The sequence below is a fragment of the Meles meles genome, chromosome 21 (assembly GCF_922984935.1).
Source record: "Meles meles chromosome 21, mMelMel3.1 paternal haplotype, whole genome shotgun sequence".
Taxonomy (NCBI): Eukaryota; Metazoa; Chordata; class Mammalia; order Carnivora; family Mustelidae; genus Meles; species Meles meles.
The window spans coordinates 35,750,380-35,768,512 of NC_060086.1; the positions used below are offsets into that span (position 1 = coordinate 35,750,380).

At 53.0% G+C, this 18,133-nt stretch overlaps 1 protein-coding gene across 1 annotated transcript in view; it reads left to right on the top strand.

The window, feature by feature from the left end:
* The window catches only part of TEKT5 (tektin 5), a 34,753-nt gene extending 18,023 nt beyond the window's left edge, over positions 1-16,730 (top strand). The window contains exons 6-7 of the mRNA XM_045993105.1: positions 13,845-13,999; positions 16,377-16,730. Coding sequence (XP_045849061.1) covers positions 13,845-13,999; positions 16,377-16,593 — 372 coding nt within the window. The 3' untranslated portion in view covers positions 16,594-16,730. The remainder of the gene's footprint in view (positions 1-13,844; positions 14,000-16,376) is intronic.
* The last annotated feature ends 1,403 nt before the right edge of the window (positions 16,731-18,133 follow it).

The window sequence follows — 18,133 nt, forward strand, 5'->3', positions numbered from 1 at the left end:
CTGCCTATTCTCTGGCCCCTCACATTTTCCTCCGAAGAGCTTTATTTGTCCTTGACATGTCAGTAGGTGCCTGTTTTCCAAGTGTACAATTTGAGAAGTTTTTTTTTTTTTAAAGATTTTATTTATTTGTTTGACAGAGATCACAAGTAGGCAGAGAGGCAGGCAGAGAGAGAGGGGGAAGCAGGCTCCCCGCTGAGGAGAGCCCGACGTGGGGCTCGATCCCAGGACCCCGGGATCACGACCTGAGCCGAAGGCGGAGGCTTTAACCCACTGAGCCACCCAGGCGCCCCAATTAGAGAAGTTTTGACAAATACAGGTCATGAGGCCACCACCTTCAATCAAGGTAGTCAACAGATCAAAGGTTTCCTTGTGGCTCTTTCTCGTCTCTTTCTCCACCCCTCATCCCTGCAGCCCCCCACAACCACCAACTGCTTTCTGTCCCAAAGAGGCGTTTACATTGTCTACACTATTTTATGAAGGGAGACATACCCGTATGCACTGGTTTCTTCCATTTGGCTTCTTTCACTCAGCGGAATCGAGGGTCCTGGTTTACTCATCGATGAGCAGTGTGTGTTGTGTGCATATGGTAGTGTACGCATGAACCGCGACTATGTGACTTACCCACACACCCGAACTGGCTTATCCTTTCACCTGCGGAAGGACTGGAGGGTTATTTCCGGTTTGGGCTGTCACCTTTAAAAGTGACATGTCCACATGTTTGTACGCACTCTTATAGAAGGTTGTTTTTGTTTTGTTTTAACATTTTGGCCCCCAAAATGGAGGTTTTACAGAAAAGTTCAGATTTCCAGAATCTCTAGAGAAATGGGTGGCTCCAGCAAGCTCTGAGCTCAGGTTTCTATGGGGGAGCAGCGGGCAGGAGCTGAATGGGCACCACGTTTCTTTGGACGGGGCCTGGACCCTCCAGTTTACCTGGGTCCCCAGCACCCCTGTCATGGGCCACCGCACTCGTTTGCATTCCTCGCCTGGGTTCCAGTAGGCTCGCGCATTGGACACGTTCTTCTCCACGTGTCGGAGGAAATGCAGGAAAGCAGATGTAGAAAGCAGTCGGGCCTGGGAAGAGTTTAACAGAACACAGAGGGACTATGAGTTTTAACCTTGAAAGCCGTCGCTTCGGGGTTTTGCTTTCCAAGGGGTCATTAACACCAGCAGAGCATCCTTTCCCTGGGAGGCGGCGCCAGGGCAGGAAGTCACAGAGTCTGCGGGGTAAGGACCCAAAGCCTGCGATCTGAGCACCCCAGCTCCTACTGCCAGCCCCTCTGTTTGTCCAGGGAGGTCTGGAACCTATTGTGGAGCGGGAAATACTTTCGTGCTTCGCAAGCAGCCAGATCCCATCCAGCACCGGTCCCCGCCGCCAAGCTACTGACGGCTCTTTCTAAAACTGGCCCAGCCCAGGGGAAGTGGAGCCTGCCCGCCTGCCCCTGTGGCCATGGGCAGTCTGGCGAGGGGGGTGGGCGGGGGCCAGGCTTTCAACACGGTTGCTGCTTGGCGAGAAAGTTCCCTTTCCAAGTGCTCGCCATCAGGCTTTCGGTGAGCGTCAAGACTGGAAGTGATGCTCCTTTGCCTTTCTGGCAGCGAGGCATGGAGTCTCAGGCAGGCTTCATACCTCTAAAGACAAAAGAACTTAGTGAGACTTACCTTTTTTCTCCCATTTTCTCTCTTGTTGTGGTTCCCTCTACTAATGGCAAGGGTACTCGGTTATCTACGTGCGGCAATAAAACAAAGATCCCATTTTAAATACATGTGTCAAGGGCTGAAAAGGGAGTTGATTTGAAGAAAAATAGGAAATCATTGTCCAGCCGGTATGTGGTATGCTAGGGTAATTCAGGGAAAGTCTCAGGGTGGCATGCGGTGGATCTCTGCCTGACATTCACCTTTGTGCCAAGAGGAGTCAAAGGCTCACCCATGTCACGCGGGCATAGGTCTCCTTGCTGTACCTGGGCCACGTGTGTGGACAGCTCTGAGGGCAGGGTGTTGGGGAGATGGACTGCGTCACCAGTTACCTGTCCGCAGCGACACCGAACAAATGGGAGAGAAACTGCTGGAATTTGGAAGAGCGAGCCGAGGTCCAAAGCTGGGAAGGTAGCCAGCAAACGCAGGAAGTTGGAGGGAGCGAACAGGAGATGGGGCAGGGAAGGGGAGAGGACCAGCAAGGCTCAGCTCGGGGTGGGCAATACAAGCGGGGCGGGGCGGTCTCGGACTCACTTTGCGGCCACCACCCGGGCTCCGGGAAGCTCTTCCGTGGCTCCTCCCACCCGCGAGCTTCGGCTGGTGTCAGCCAATCCTATGCTTTGCCTGGAAACCCAGGGTGGGGCAGTCGCTGGGACTGGTTGCAGCTGGGACAGGAAGACTGTAAGATGCTGCTGGCAGAGGCAGAGGGTTGCCTTGGCCTCACCTGGGTCCCCGCAGTTTCCTAATTTCTTCCAGGTTATGGCTCATCCACTTCTGTGTCCTTGACTGTTTGCCGGCTTGGGGCCCCCAGCTTTGTGTACACTCCCAGCCGTTGCATCCGCTGTCTTGTCTCGGTCTAGATTCCCCTTGCGTCCCCGCGTTCTTTGTCCCCCACGAGTGAGACCCACGGTGCAGGGCAGATGGCTGCGTTCAGTTCTGACTCTAGCACTTCCTGGCTGCGTGGCCGAGGCCAGCTTGCTTCACCTGCGTGTGCCTCGGTTTTCTCCCTCCGCAGAATGGGGGCAGTAACAGTGGGAGACATTTGTGAGAACAACAGTTCCATGAATACAGTTGGAAAGATGGTAAAATGCCGAGTTCTCATCTCCGAGCTGGAGCGGGGAGCAAGCAAGGTGGCGGGAAGAAGGGCGTCTGCAGTCAGAAGACCAGGGATGGATGTTGGTAGAACTGAGGGATCTCGGGAAAGAAACTAATTCCTCCGAAACTCCGTGTCTTAACGCATAAGGCAGGAATAATCCTGCCAGCTGTGGGATCAGAGGGGGAGGTGCTGGTGAGCAGTTCTCTAACTCAGCTACACCCTGGGATCACCCAGATGCCTGGGTATCGCCTCTAGGAATTCTGATTTAAGTGGTTGAGGTGTGGCCGGGGCATCCAACCTTTTAAACTCCTTGATCCCAGAGTTTCTGAGTTCAGTGCTTCTCCGAGTGTGGTCCTGGGACCAACAGCATCAGCATCACCCAGTAGCATGTTTGAAATGCAAATTCTTGGGCTCCATTCCAGCCCTTCTGAATCAGAAACTGCAGGGCCCATCGGTCTGCGTTTCGACAAGTGCTCCAGGCGTGTCTCCCAGGTGTAGGCATGCAACAAATGTTTAATTCCCTCCCTCCCTGAAACAGATGCTCACTTAGGTCATCTTATGTACTGGACTCTGACTTAACGTGCTGAGGATAAGACATGAACGAGACAAGATCTCTGCCCTCAAGGGGGCTTATGTTCTAATGCGGGAGACTAGTTCGAAAAAAGAAACACAGTGAAAAATTGCCATACACGTTAAGGAGAAGCTCGAAGACCTGACCTAGTGGATTACCATGATTTTCACACTCGGACAAGTGTCCTCTCTAGCAGAGAGCTTCCACCAGCTTCTAAACTCCTCCGGGACTTGCAGGACCCCTGACCTCAGATGGCCTCTCAGCAGCTTGTGCTTGCATTGGCTGGCATTGTCTGAAGACAACTGGCCATCTCTGGACAGCAATGACTGGGAGGCGGGCTTAGTCAACATCTAGCCTCCTCCTCACCTGGGGCGAATTTCTTCCTCAGTGGCATTTGCCAAAGTCTGGAGATGTTTTGATCGTCACAACGAGGGGGGCAGGGAGCTACTCACAGATAGTGGGGAGAACCCAGGGCTGCTGCTTAACACCCCCCAAGGCGCAGAACAGCCCCCGCAACAACAAAGTGTCTGTCTCCAAGTGTCAGGATGCCGAATTTGGGACACCATGTCCTGGAGGTTTCGCAACCTGAGTTTCTGGTGAGGTCGCCCAGAGCACTCCTGTCCCCTGTCTCCTTGCTTCTGGGCTTGGCTGCACTTGAAAACCTTCCACCATTTGACCAGCGAAAGGATTCCAAGCTGCCTTCTCCCTTCCTGAGCTGGGAAGACTCAGACACCTCCTTGAGCCAGACACCTCCTTGGAAACCCCTTGGCTTCGCGCAATTTGGAAAACAATAAATTCGCAAGCTTGCACAAAGCACCCACAAGCCAAAGGCCGGCTGGAACGGCTAAATCCATTTTTCCCTCCACATCAAAAATTATTTCCTGGCCTCAGAAGCTTTCTCTGCTGTCACAAGACAAGACTCAGGCAGATAGTTTTACATGGCAAACAACCCTGCCAGACCCATCCCCCGCTTCCAAAGCCTCTGGGTGGATTTCTGTTCCAGCCAGGAACATCGGCGCACTTTTCCACTGAGCGCGACGTTGGTTTCAAGGGAGGCCTGCCTGGCAGTTGCCTTTCACACTTCATACATGGCCAGAGCCCATTTCCAGTGGGGGCCTCACCCTTTCCCCACACAGGGGGGCTGGGGTGGGTGGCTGGCTGGGTGGGGTTGGCCCTCAGCAGCTCCCCTGCGAGGCTGAGGGTGGCTGGTGGCAGTCTGGGTCTCGTCAGCCGTGGGACTGCAAGCAGAAGGAGAAAGAAAAGATTCACCCTAAAGACCAAGCTGAGCCAGTGTTCTCAGTGCTCTTCTTGTGTTACGTCCTCTTTCCCTCCTGCAGCCTTCTAGAAGGCTCCTCCTGATTTTAGGGGCTGGGCAGGCAGAGGTCTGTGAAATACTGCCTCTCCCCACTTGGCACACTCCCATCTGTTACCAGTGAATACCCCGTGACCTTGTCCCTTCCGTGTCTCTCCATCCCACCTTGCCTCTCCATCGCTCCCTGCCCTCCTGCTTCCCACCTTTGTCCCTACTGTCCGTCCACCCCCCAAACAGCAGCCAGAGAGATCTGTGTCAAACCACAAACTCGAGCCTGTCCTCTCACCTTAAAACTTTAATGTGCATGTGATCACCTGAGGGTTTTGTTAAACTACAGATTCCCTTGGTAGGTCTGGGGTGGGACCTGAGACCCTGCATTTCTGATAATGCGCTCGGAGTCCAGGGATGCTGGTCCACAGGCTGCACTCCAAGTAGGAAGGCAGCAGAGAAGTTCTCCGAATGCCGGAAACCTCAGAGGAGCAGCAGCCTTGCATGACATGGGCTGGTTAGGGTAATCAGGACTTGACTGTGATGGGTTATAGCAAGGGTCTCCAACTTGCCGCCCCAGGCTCATTTTTGTACGTAAAGTTTTACTGAAACACAGGATCCCTCCCCTGCCTCTGTGCGTTTACATATTATCTGTGGCTCCTTTTGCACTAAAGTGCCCGCATGGTTGTGACAGTGACCCAGATGGCCCAGAAAGTCTGAAATATCTACCACACAGACCTGTAGAGAAAAGTCTGTCCACCGTCCAGAGCATCTTCAAGACGGCCATGTCCCAAGACCCCTCCTCCCCCCAACGTCTGGAGGGGGTTGACTTGAAGACTGAAACACAAAATCACACACACCAGAGCCATCCCTATGCCTGACAGATCTTGGGCTGGGTCCCAGGGACGTGGCCCTGGGCCTGCAGGGAGACCGGCAATGGTTTGGGGGGTAGAGCACGTCGCCTGGTCCGGGAGACCGTGCAGCACCTTAGCCCGTGAGGGGATCTCCTTAGAGATCGATCGCCCAAGCGGCCCAGGGCTCTGAGTGGGGGTGTGGGTTCTGCAGATGGTTTGTGTTAGGGTTTGGATGGGAACCTGGGTCTCCTGACTTCCTGTCCAGGGCTTCTACCTCCAAGATACCCAGCATAGAGGCCCGGCTGCTGGGCATCTGCCTGGAGGGGGGGTTGGTTAATAAAACGAATCTTGGTAATTGGGGGGTGTTGCTGGGAGGATGTGGGCTGCCATCTGCCTGGGGCTGGCTTCCTCGCTGAGCACATTCCAGAGGCTGGGAAAGAGGACGTTCCTTCTCCCTTGCACAGGCCGCCTTGACCCCTTACATCCAAGTAAGTGGGTTAATGGAGGTTAAGTCTGAGCCCTGGAGTGGATGTCTGAGGGAATTTACGTTGCCTGGGAAGACAAATTCTGTCAAACGACTCTGTTTCCTATTGTCTTAGAGTAAAAGGAAAAAAAAAAGACCAATGATCCCAAAGGGAAAATCTAACAGCTTGAACATTACAGGATGAGGGTTAAGGATGGAGCGGGGATGCAGGATCATTCCCATGGTGTGTGCCAGGGACTGGACTAAGCACTTCACACTCATGATCTCGTTAATGCTCAGAAGCACCGTATGGGTGGGTTATTGTTCTGCTGGGACTCCCCCCAGATGCCCCCGTCTCCCAGCCTTGATCAGCAGGCAGCCTGCAGCAGCAGCTCATAGAGCCCAGAGCTGGGGCCTGGGGAGTGCTGAGCCCTCGTCACCACCTCCTTCCCATCCAGCTTCTGGGCCCGAGCTGCCGAGGCTCCTCCCATGGGGTGACCCCCTGGGCCAATCCCGCAGTGACCCGCCCAGCCTCGGGTGAGCCAGGCTGCGCCCTGCCCCGGGAGCCTGGGAGGCTGTTTCCCCCTACTTCTTGGGCTCTGTGGGAACAGAAAGGTTAACACCCCAGAGCCTGCGGGAGAGGACATGCTTCTGGAGCTCAGGGCAGAACTCAGAACCCAGGGACCAGTAGAGAGGAGGAGAGAAGGCGAAAGAGAGAGATCACTCTTCCTGGCCTAGGAAGGATGGGGAAGGGGCTTGATGACTTTGTGTGGCTCTTTCCAGGGTGCATTTGTAGAAGAAATGCACACGCGCGTGTGCACACACTTGCTCTGGGAAGCGTGGGTTGTGGCACCCGTGCTCTTCACGTGGCTCCAGAGATGTGCGTGTCTCCCAGCTCCACGTGTGTGCCGGGCAGTGGAGGGGCTCGTCCTAGGCCTGCCACCAGTCGCCTGGCCTCCTCTCCGTGCAGTGCCGGTGATTACCGTCCCCGTTTCACTGGGCAGTGATTACCGTCCCTGTTTCACTGGAAAGGCTCGGAGAGCCTAGGACACTTGCTAAAGGTCAACCAGCTTGGGCTGGGCTTTAGACAGACTCAGGCAGGCTAGTGCCAACCTCTGTCCCCTTTTTAACCCAACACCCCATGGTGTGTGTGAGTCCATGTGGGGGCAAGTGTTCTTGGAGCACCGACGAAAGCCCCCCACAAAGTGTCTGGCACCCAGTAAGCGCTATTCCAAGTGTTGGACGTTTATTATTATTATTATTATTATTACTGTTATGTTCCGGTCGTTGATTGGCATAGGTGCTGGAGATTCGGCAGTGAGCAAAACAAATCTCCTTCTTCTCTTGGAGCTTACTTTCTGGTTGGGGGAGATGAGGAAGTTAATGAATAAAACACATAGTATGTCCGCTGGTGGAAGGACTACGGAGAAAATTAAGCAGGGGTTTGGACACTTGGGAGCACTGCCCAGTTTGTTGGTTGCAGTTTTAAAAGAAATGGTCAGAGAAGGCCTTCTGGGCATTCTAGCCACAACCTGAAGGAGGGGAAAGAATGAGCCATGTGAATGTCTGGGGAAAGAGCATCCAGGCAGAGTAGACCATGCAAAGGCCCTGTGGTAGGTGTGTGTTGGGTTTGATGTGGGTGTGTGAATACACCATCTCTGGGAGCAGGTGGGTGGGTGAGTGGGTGGATGACTGCAAAATGAGGTGGGGGTTTTTGGGACACTCATTCTGTGTGTGTGCGCGCATGTGTGTATACACAGACATGCACACATGTGTATACACACATGCACATGAACACACATGTATGCATATAACAGGTGCCTTCAGTCTGAGGGATCCTGAGCCTGAAGCATATTCAGCTTGCCCCGACCTTCCCACCTTGGAAGGCTGCCCGTGCTCTGAGCTTCCTCTCTGCCTTCCTTCCTCCCTGGGGTCTGGATGCCTCTCGGCCATGGTGGGAGGAGGGCACAGCTCTGGGCTGGGGCATTGAAATACCAGGTTTTCATAGTTATTGGCATCAGACTTAACCCTGTAATGAGGCAGCTACTCCTTCCCCAGACTCCTTTCTGGAAGCCCAGTGTGGGGCTTGAACTCATGTTCACATTTTTTGAGCTGCGTGCACAGCTCAAAAAAAAAAAAAAAAAAAACGAACCAAACCCCGCCCCCCCCCCATCTTCTGCCTGCTCCGTCAGTGTTGGGGATGAACTGAATCCGTTTACCTTGCTTGGAGCTTCCTGCCAGGACAGCCAGCCTTGATTTACAGCCCCAAGTCCCTGACTGTGGTCATTAACCCGTTTCCTTCCCTTGGAGACTCTGAATATTGGGGTGTCTCTGTATCACGTGCCCCAGTGGTTCTTGACCGTGGCTGCACTTTTGAATTACTCAGGGGGCTCCTGAAACCTCTTGGTGCCCAGACCCAGAACCCAGATACCAGAAACCAGATACCCAGAAACCAGAACCTCTGGGGGAGGGGCTCCGGCATCTGTATTTTTTAAAAACCCTCCTGATGATTCTAACATGCAGCCAAATTCAGGGTGCCCAGGTGGTTCAGGCAGTGGAGCATCCAACCCTTGATCTTAGCTGAGGTCTTAATCTCAGGGCCATGAGTTCAAGCCCCACATTGGGCTCCATGCTGGCTGTGAAGATTACTTAAAAAAAAAAAAAATAAAATAATTAACATGCAATTGAAGAAACAATACTCTTTCCTATCAGATGGTATCTTTTTCTTTAATTGGCTTTCTCCCATTAAAAAAAAAAAAAGAAACTAAAGATATTTTAAAAGGAAGCTTAAATCTGGTAGGGTTGTGGGAACTTTTTCCTTTTTTGACCCCGGCGAAGAGAGAGGATTTTATCATACTCCTCACTTCTTGGCACATCCTGTTTGCAAAAAGCCCTTTGCTTACTTCTCGTTTCCTTCCTTTTATCCCCATACTTGACACTCGCTCCCTTTCTCCCGTAGACGAATTTCCAGTGATGACCATTCTAATTGTTGAGCATGGGTCTCTCGGTTGAGATGTCTTCTCACTAAATGCATATGGCTATTGTAGGTGTGGGATTTTTCATTTTCTCCCAAAGGGATTGTGTAATACAGTCCAGTCTGTTTCCTTCTTTTCTCGCCCTGCTTGGTTTTAAAGACCCAGCCTTGGTCCTACCCACGCATAATCCTCTGCCCCAATGGCCCCCAAAGGTCCACTGCAGTGCCCATTTGCTGTATTACTCGTTCTTCTCCATGGCCAAGGGCATCCATTGCCAGCTCTCTGCCCATTACAAGTGATACTGCACTCGATGTCCTTGACGTGGATACTCCTAGCAGTCTTGGGACGCGACAGTGTATACCCACCCAGGAGCGGGTGTACTGGGATAGTGGGGCACCCTCTCAGACTCGGATCTCTTCTTCTAGGGGACATAATGAAATTGGGGGTCCAGGGACCCGGCTAGCCCTTGGAGCCTATGTTGGCACCAAACAAACCCTTAGCTTCCTCCTGAGCATGAAGGTCAAGGATGCTGGTCTCCAGCTCCTGTCCCTGGTCAGTCACTTGGTCTCTGCCTCCCGCCCTTGGAGGTTGCAGTCCTCAAGCTTCTGGAGGCTGTGTCATTGCACATGGGGCTCCTGGGGCTGCACAGGCTGGCAGGACTGGGGTGGGTGGCAGGGGCTGTCCCCAAGACAGAATGACTGTGTGTGTGTGTGTGTGTGTGTGTGTAGAGCTTTCTTCTCCCTTCTAACGAAAAGGACCTTGGCTGTGAGTGACAGAGGCCGGACACGAGGCTATGGGGGACAGTTTTGACAGAGTGCACTCACCTGGGCAGATGTGCTTTGGGTGTGAGTCATCAGTTGGTTCTAGAATGCCCCACTCTGGAAAACCCCTACCGTTCTGGAAAATCCGCAGGCAGGCCTGCTCAAGAAATGCCAACGGGAGACAGGAGGTGGTGACTTGGAGAAACAAACCCCAGTCAGTCCCAGCACACACAGTGCTTCCCCCAACACCACCAGACACCAGCCCTGAGGGGACAGGAGGCAGGGGACTTCACAGGGGTCCCTTACCCTTTGCATCCTCATTTGGGCTGTGATGGCCCGCCCAGCTCCCCGGCTCCCTTCCATTCTCTCACCTGCTGTATCTGTACCCGGGAAACAGTGTGACACAGGGTTTCCCCAATCCGGTCACCCCCGGGGCCACCTTCCCAGTTTTACCATGCCCACGAGCCACCTGGGCTAGTATTGACTTTATATTTCGGTGTAACGCGGGTCCCTGAAAAAATGCTTAAAAACACATTCATTTAAGATGTGTTTATGTCCCTGGTATCAAAGGAGAACCAACAGCCCCTGCTTTAGCTGGGGAGTAGCTAGAAGGACACACAGAAGGAAAGCAGAGCGAAGCTGTTGAAACATAGCTTCAGCCTCTTGGCCCGCAGAAGCCTCTGGATTCTTTCACCCCTGGCACCCCTCCCTGGACGCGGTTGGCAGGCTTGAAAAGTAATTGATGCATTTCCCTCCTCCTGGAAGTGCTGTTTCCTCATGGGACTGTGTCCCGGTCCCTCCACTGTGCTCATGAGAGGTCTCCCCCAGAACGGAGATGAGCCCACCCGTGCGTGGTCCCGGCCCCCACCAATGTCTTCTACACGAAAGACATCCCATAAGTTTTTTGTTTTTGACCGAGAGAGGGAAGCAGGAACTTGAGCTTGCGTTGATGCCGAAGAAAGCACTTGTGGTTGTACGAAGCACTTTTCGGCGCTTACTAAGAAATGCATGTTACGCATAAGAAATGTTTGTTGCACAAGGAACAGGTGAGTGAGTGAACTCTCCACCAGAACGTAAACTCCACCAGGATGGGTTTTTTTCTCCCATCTATCGTGGTCACTTCTGCGTCCAGTTCCTAGAAGTGCCCTGCACCTCATAGGTGCTCCGTGAACATTTTGGAAGGGCAACGCGGGAATCGATGAAACCATGAAATAGTGAGTGAACAAAGAAGTGACTGGGCACCTGAACGAGAGTCAGCACTATCCCTAGACTCGAGAGGCAGGCCTTTTGTCAAGTTGCAGGCCCCACGTTGCAAGCCCTGAGCTGGGGACCAGCGGATGAAGAGAGCAGATGCGGAAAGCAAGAGCAGCCCAGCCTCAGAGTGCTGGCCGCTGGCCGATGTCTCTCAAGGCTCCTTCAGCGGCAGAGGGGAGCGTGCTGGGACCTGCCTTCATGGCTGGGGCAGGGCTGGCGGGTCCCACCCGCAGTCAAACCCTCGGTGATGTATGCCCTCCCTACCGCATCACGCCAACAGGCCGCAGACATGTAGATGGGAGAGGGAGGGGCTGTTTTCTGCACAGGGCTGTGTGATGCCAAGACGCATTTTTCCTCTCTGGAAAGCTGAATTTTTCTTTGTACGATGCTGGGGTGGTGCTTTCTGAGATCTGCATATCTGACAGCCCCCCCTCCAACACACAAGGGCGCATTTCTAAGGAAAATGCCCACTTCTAAGAGAGCTATCTGCCCCCCCCCCCCCACCACTGGAGTGTTTACATGGAAGCTCCTGTGCCGAGCACAGAACATTCTTCTGGGATAATGTTTAACCGACGCATGGTTGGCGGCGTCACTCTGGTCCTGGGTGGCTCAGTGAGGACCAGGAGAGAGGGCCAGCTTCCACCTCATGGGCTTTGAAGGAGGCTGAGCAGTCCCCCTGCCCCCTCCCGTGGCCCTGCTGCCCATCTCAACCCCTGTAGGGAAAAGGCCTCCTGTTGTTACCTTGAAAAAGAAAAATGATCTCTTTCTAGACTTTTTTTTCCTAAGCTAATAGGGAAGCCAGATTTTTTAAGCAGTTTCTTGGTGCCCATAGTATAGGGGCTCAACCCAGGTAACATGGTCATCCCAGTACCTGTTAGGCTCTGTGAATATCTCCTAGCCCAAGAACATATGAAAAACATGAATGTAAGGTCCTGGAAGGTGGGGGCTGGGTCTCATACTTGCAATCCCCACCCCATTCAGGAGCCCTGGCATTTTCGTGGGCAAGCAGTTTTCCCTGACATCAAAATTTGAGATGGATCCAACAATGTAAAGTTTTGGGCACACTGTTTCCAAACCTCAGTGTGGAGAAGGACCGTGGAGGGGCTAGCCAAACACCTAGACCTCCAGATCCCACTGTGATTCCCTCCTTCATTCATTCATATGATTATTCATTCATTCTATGACTCTTCATTAAGTTCCATGAGTAGAGCTGGTAGATTTAGCAAATAAAAATGCAAGATGCCCAGTTAAGCTTGAATTTCAGAGCAACAGCAGATCATTTTGTTAGTGCTGGTGTGTCTCTTGCCGTAGCCGACACACATTCACGTAAAAGGCCTTGTTATCGATCTGAAATTCACATGAAGCGTGGTGTCTTGTGTTTTTATGCGGCAGACCTCAGTCTGCGGCAAGCATTGGCCCTGCCGATGGGGATGCCACGTGGACAAAGCAAGGCCCCCAGCTTCTCGGAGTGCACGTGCCTGTGAGGGAGATGGACAAACAGCGAGCAGAAGGAGGGATGCTGGAAGTCGGGGTGGCAGGGGTCCATGTCCAGGCTTGTCAGGAAGGGAGCACGTATGACCTCGTCATTGGGTCCTGCCAAGTCTGAAAGCGGTGTGAGCGACCCACAGAGAGTCTCCTGGAAGGAGAGGGTCATGAAGACTAGAACTGCTCACGGTGCTGGTAGGGACGGGAGTGGACGTGTCAGTCACAATGAGGTGACGTGCGTGGAGTACTCTGGGTTCCGGCGTGCTTATGGTCGGCCACGTGCAAGATCGGGTTCCTTTTGTTCCTGTACCACGCCAGCGTGGCTTGTTTCCGTTCATCCTCTCATGCTTCCATTTTTTTATTACAGAAAACTTCAAACACATGGAAGTAGAGAGAATCCTATAAAAGGTCCCCATGGACCCAGCACGAGTATCACCATTTTGCCAATCTTTTCTCGTAATGACCTTTTTCTGATTTTAGCTTTATTTTCTATTGAAGTATAACACTCTTACAGTAAAATGTACAGCTTGATGAATTTGCACAAAAATTTTCTGCCTGTGTTTACACCCAGGGAGCCTCCATACCGATCAAGATATAAAGCATTCCCGGTCCCCGGCAGCCTCTCTCCTGTCCCTTCCTGGGATTCGTACTCCCATCAACTGTAGGGCATTATATGGGGGGAAATATTTCTACACATAAGTAGAAAATTTTGAGTCTCTCTCTCCCCTGTTCCCTCTTCCCTCCCTCCCTCCCTCCCTCCCTTCTTTCTAGTTTATTTACTGACCTAGTTACTAGAAAGGTAAATTTGGATTACAAAGAGATCTAGAGCAACCTAGATTAATTTAGATTCAAGTGGATTCAATCATAAGCTTTTTGGATCAATTTGGACGATTGTGTTCATCTTTTTTCTTTAAAAGACTTTTTTTTTTTTAATTTATTTGACAGAGAGAGAGATCACAAGTAGGCAGAGAGGCAGGCAGAGAGAGAGGGGGAAGCAGGCTCTCTGCTCAGCAGAGAATCTGATGTGGGGCTCGATCTTAGGACCCTGAGATCATGACCTGAGCTGAAGGCAGAGGTTTAACCCACTGAGCCACCCAGGCACCCCAATTGTGTTAATCTTAAAGGCCTTTCTCCCCCTCTCCATCCCTCCCATTGAACACTCATTGGCCGACTCCGGTGGACTCTGGAGATTCCGGGGGACTCTGGATTGGAAACGCAGTCAGCCTTGGCAGCTGCCCCTCCCCCATGTTCACAGGGTCCTCAAGCTGCTTTCACCGGGTTGTCTGAGGAAGAGCGCAGCCCCCCTGCCATGGGCATTCTATTGGGGAAGGAGTCATTTAAGCACCCAGCCCGGAGCTGCCTGCTTCCATGACACACCCCTGCACGCTCCCCACAGACGCTTCAGGAGATCTTCCAGGCGGAGAATACCATCATGCTTCTGGAAAGGTCCATCATGGCCAAGGAGTGCCCATTGAAGGTGGCGCAGACGAGGCTGGAGTGCCGAACCTGGCGGCCCAACGTGGAGCTGTGCAGGGACATCCCACAGTTCAAGTGAGTGGGGGAGACCAGGACGGGGACGGGTGGGTCTCCAGAGCTCCCCAGAAACCTAGGTCTGAAAAATGGACTGCTCCCTCACCACCGCCCATCAGGACAGGTAGCCCCATAACTCAGCAGGACACGGGGCAGGGTTTGGAGTTCCAGGGTCCCCTTCATATCCTCCCCCACCTTGAGTTCTGGGTGTCCTCCAGCTTTCTTTTTTTTTTTTTTAGCTTTTTTTTTTTTTTTTAAGATTTTATTTATTTATTTGACAGACAGAGATCACAGGTAGGCAGAGAGGCAGGCAGAGAAAGAGAGAGAAGCAGGCTCCCTGCGGAGCAGAGAGCCTAATGCGGGGCTCGATCCCAGGACCCTGAGATCATGACCTGAGCCGAAGGCAGAGGCTTAACCCACTGAGCCACCCAGGCGCCCCAGTGTCCTCCAGCTTTCCCCTGGAAAACTAGGAGAGGAAGCCTCTTAGGCCAGAGACATGGCCTGTGTCCCAGGGTTGCTTCCCCGACCCCTGCCCACCCAGGAGAGAGGCGCCAGCTCCCACCCCCCTTGGTTTCCATCTCCGTCTTGGAAAGTTCTCCATGAATGCTGGAAGAGGAGGGCTGCTTCTGTGGACAAAGGGTCCCCTCACTGGAGAGGGGGTAAAAGGCTCATGTAGCCCCAGAGCCGGGGTTTATGAGCTTGGGGTTGGGGTTTGGAATGCGTTGAGGGCCGGGCAGAGGAGGAACAGGCTATGAGACATGGAAATCTGTGTGACCAGGGGCAGGCCTCTCTGTTGTGTGGGCCCTCCATGCTGGGGCACCGTACCAGCTCCCTGTTGCAGCCCGATAAATGCTCACAACTCAGTGGCTTGTCCTCATCCTGAGCTAGATGTGTGGAGATGTGAGAAGAGCCGGAAAAGTAAAGAGAGGAAGAATATTTTGAGAGAAAATGCTGGGTGGCTCCAGGTGACGCATTGTGATATTCACACAGCCTTGTCACTACCAGATAATCACTCAGGAAACGGAAAAGCTGGGGGTGTGTGTTGGCAGGGAGTGGGCAGGGAAAGTGACCCCAGGCTTTGAACTTGGAGGCCTGGCTACCTGCTTCTTGGCCTGCTGCTGGTCTGGAAGTTCTTCACCCTTGAAGTGGGGGCAGTGTCCAGGGTCCCACCCCAGCTGGCTGCAAGGGGTCCAGCTCCCTACGGAGGGTTGGGGGAAGCTCTCCCAATCCTCTGCACCCGTCCCTGTTTTCAGATGCTCAGTTTGGATCCCAGCACCCTCTGGGGCCAAGGGCTCTCTGATAAGCCATCCCAGGGGACTTACACGGAACAGGGCTTTCGGGGACCAGATTTGTCCTGGAGGTCCTACTGCTCTAGGACAAGCTCCCCACCTGCTTGTGCACTAGCTGTGCTGCTGAAGGGGGTAGATGGGGAGCATGAATGGGCTACATTTGGCTCAGGGGCCCCAGGCAGTGTGCACATGTCTGTGTGTGTGTATGCGTGTGTGTGCATAAATGTGTTGGGAACTGAGCGGATAGGAGGACAAGCCATGTGCCTTCTCCAGCAGCTGAGCTGCCTCGTCTGTTCATGACCTTCCTCACCCCGCCATCCTTCCTTTACCACCTCGGGGCCTTCTTTCCTGTTCCTTCTACAGGTAACCCCTCCCCCTCTCTCATGGGTCAGGTCCCATCCACGCCCATTTCTGAAAATGAACACCCATTTAAATTCACATATAAATTAATTAACAGAAACAAATGTTAAAGCTCAGCTCCTTACATCCACAAACCACATTTCAAGCAGGCAGTCATAGGCTGCCTTATTGGACAGCACAGAACATTTCCACAGCTGTGAAAAGTTCTGTTGGACAGCTCTGGGCTTAGAGCCCCAAGGAGCTAAGAGGTTCCAAGCTGTTTTGTGACCTCTCTCTAGCCCAGACCTGCCATGCGGAAGCCCGCCCTGATATCTAAATCAAGACCTTCCAGTAGCCTGAGCCGAGATGTGGGACCCCAGACAGAACCCTGCCACCGAGCTGCCATCACAGCTCACTGGGCGGATTCATTCCCTAGGCCCACTGTAACAGGAATCTGAGTATCTGTTTGCAGTCCTCATGGGTAGATACCTAGGAGCGGAATTGCTGGGTCACATGGCTAAGTCTACATTTAACTTACTGAGGAACTGCCAGATTGTTTCCCTAAACACCCTGTTCCTTCCTTTGTGCTTCCTTTGTGCTCAGGGCTGCTCACCTCTCTGCCTGTTCTACCTCTGTCTCCCCCGACAGCCGAGCCTTTTCTCTCTTACTCACGGTGGTCCCTGGTGCCTCGCACAGCTCCTGGCACCTTGTAGATGTGCTGGTGCTGACCCGCTCCGTGAACCGCGCCTTCCCCTCTGCTCTGGCCGCAGGCTCGTGAACGAGGTGTTCACCATCGACGACACCTTGCAGACCCTCAAGCTGAGGCTGCGGGAGACGCAGGACACGCTGCAGCTGCTGGTGATGACCAAGAGCCGGCTGGAGCACGAGCTGGCCATCAAGGCCAACACTCTGTGCATCGACAAGGACAAGTGCATGAGCATGCGCAAGAGCTTCCCGTGCACGCCGCGCCTGATGGGCTGCTCCTGAGCCGCGGTTGGCCCGCCCCTGCGCTCTGCCCCACGCCTGTTCCGGGTGCCCGGCTTAAAAATGAAAAAGTCAGGAAAACAAAATAAAGTGTCATTTTCTCCCTTTCCTCCTATCATGGAAAAACAAAAACCAAATTATATAAATACGTATATTAAGAGCCAAAATAAACGTGCCCAAAGCAAAGATCCCGGAGCTCGTTCCTTGCTGCAGAACCAGCCTCGCGGCAGGTCCCGGACCAGATACCGATTTCTCCGGGACAGAGCATTGCGAGTTTCTCGGCATCCCCAGGAAATGGAAGAGGGCACATTTTTGTGAAACCTGTTTGTCCATTTAGGAGCACACTATAGACCATGGGATCCAAAGATGGGACACCAGAGCTGAGTCTGGAGCCCAGCTGTCCCCCAGGAGCTGTGTGGCCTTGGAAAGGCTCCCGACCTGAGCACCCTCATCTGTGAAATGAGGTCAGTCCCTGGGAGAGGCGACGGTCCCGCTGTGTGGGGCAGGGGCAAAAAGCTAGGATTTGGAGCCAGGAGTCCTGGGTTTGAATCCCAGCGAGGCTTCGTGGGATGTTTCTGAAATTGCCATGGGAGGAAAAGGAGATGAAATTAGTTCTGTGGGTGGGGCAGGAGGAGGCAGGTGAGGGTTGAGGAAAAGCTCTACGATGATGTGACATTGCTTGAGAACATTAAACATAGAAGTCCCTCATGATGCAGCAATTGTACTCCTAGGTGTATAACCAGGAGCATTGAAAACAGATGGAAGAAAGAAAGAAAGACAAAAATACTGGTACATGGACATTCACAGCAGTGTGCTAATAAACACAATAGCTAAAAAAGGGAAAACAACCCAAAGGTCCATCAACAAATGGAAAAGCAAGACACAGCCTGTCCATGCCACAGAATTTTATTCCCGCGTAAAAGAAACACCTGCTTCAACATGGATAGGCCGTGAAGACATCACACGAAGTGAAAGGAACCAGACCCAGAAGGCCCCATTCCCTGTGATTCCATTTATACGCAATGTCCAGAATGGACAAACCCCTGAGCTGGCAGGTTGCTGGGCCTTTACGTGGTCAATTTTAGGTCGCCTGACATTCACCGCAATGAAACCAGAGAAAGAAAAGTCACGAAGGATCAGGAGGTGGAGGCAGAAGAGGGTGGGTTTTTGGTGAGAGAAGCGGCCTAAATAAAGGCAGGGAGCTAGGGTCCTGGCTGCAGAAGCCCTTGCAGAGGCGTGTGAATCATCTTGAAATAGTTTCAACTTTTTGTCCGGAGGCCCGCGTTTCCCAGGCTTGGTTATTCCCATCCGTGCTTACTAGAGTTTACTGCGCTTGCGCGGAGATCCCACAGCCCTTGTTAAAATGCGGTTTCTGAGTCCGGAGGGCTGAGCCGGAGCCTGAGGGTCTGAAGTTTGCAAAGCTCCCAGATGCTGCTCACGGTCCAGGGACCTCACCGGGAGTAGTAGTAACACCTCGACCGTCTGCCACAATGTACCGCCGCCTTTACTGTTACTCACTCCATCTTTCAGACAGTTGCACTTA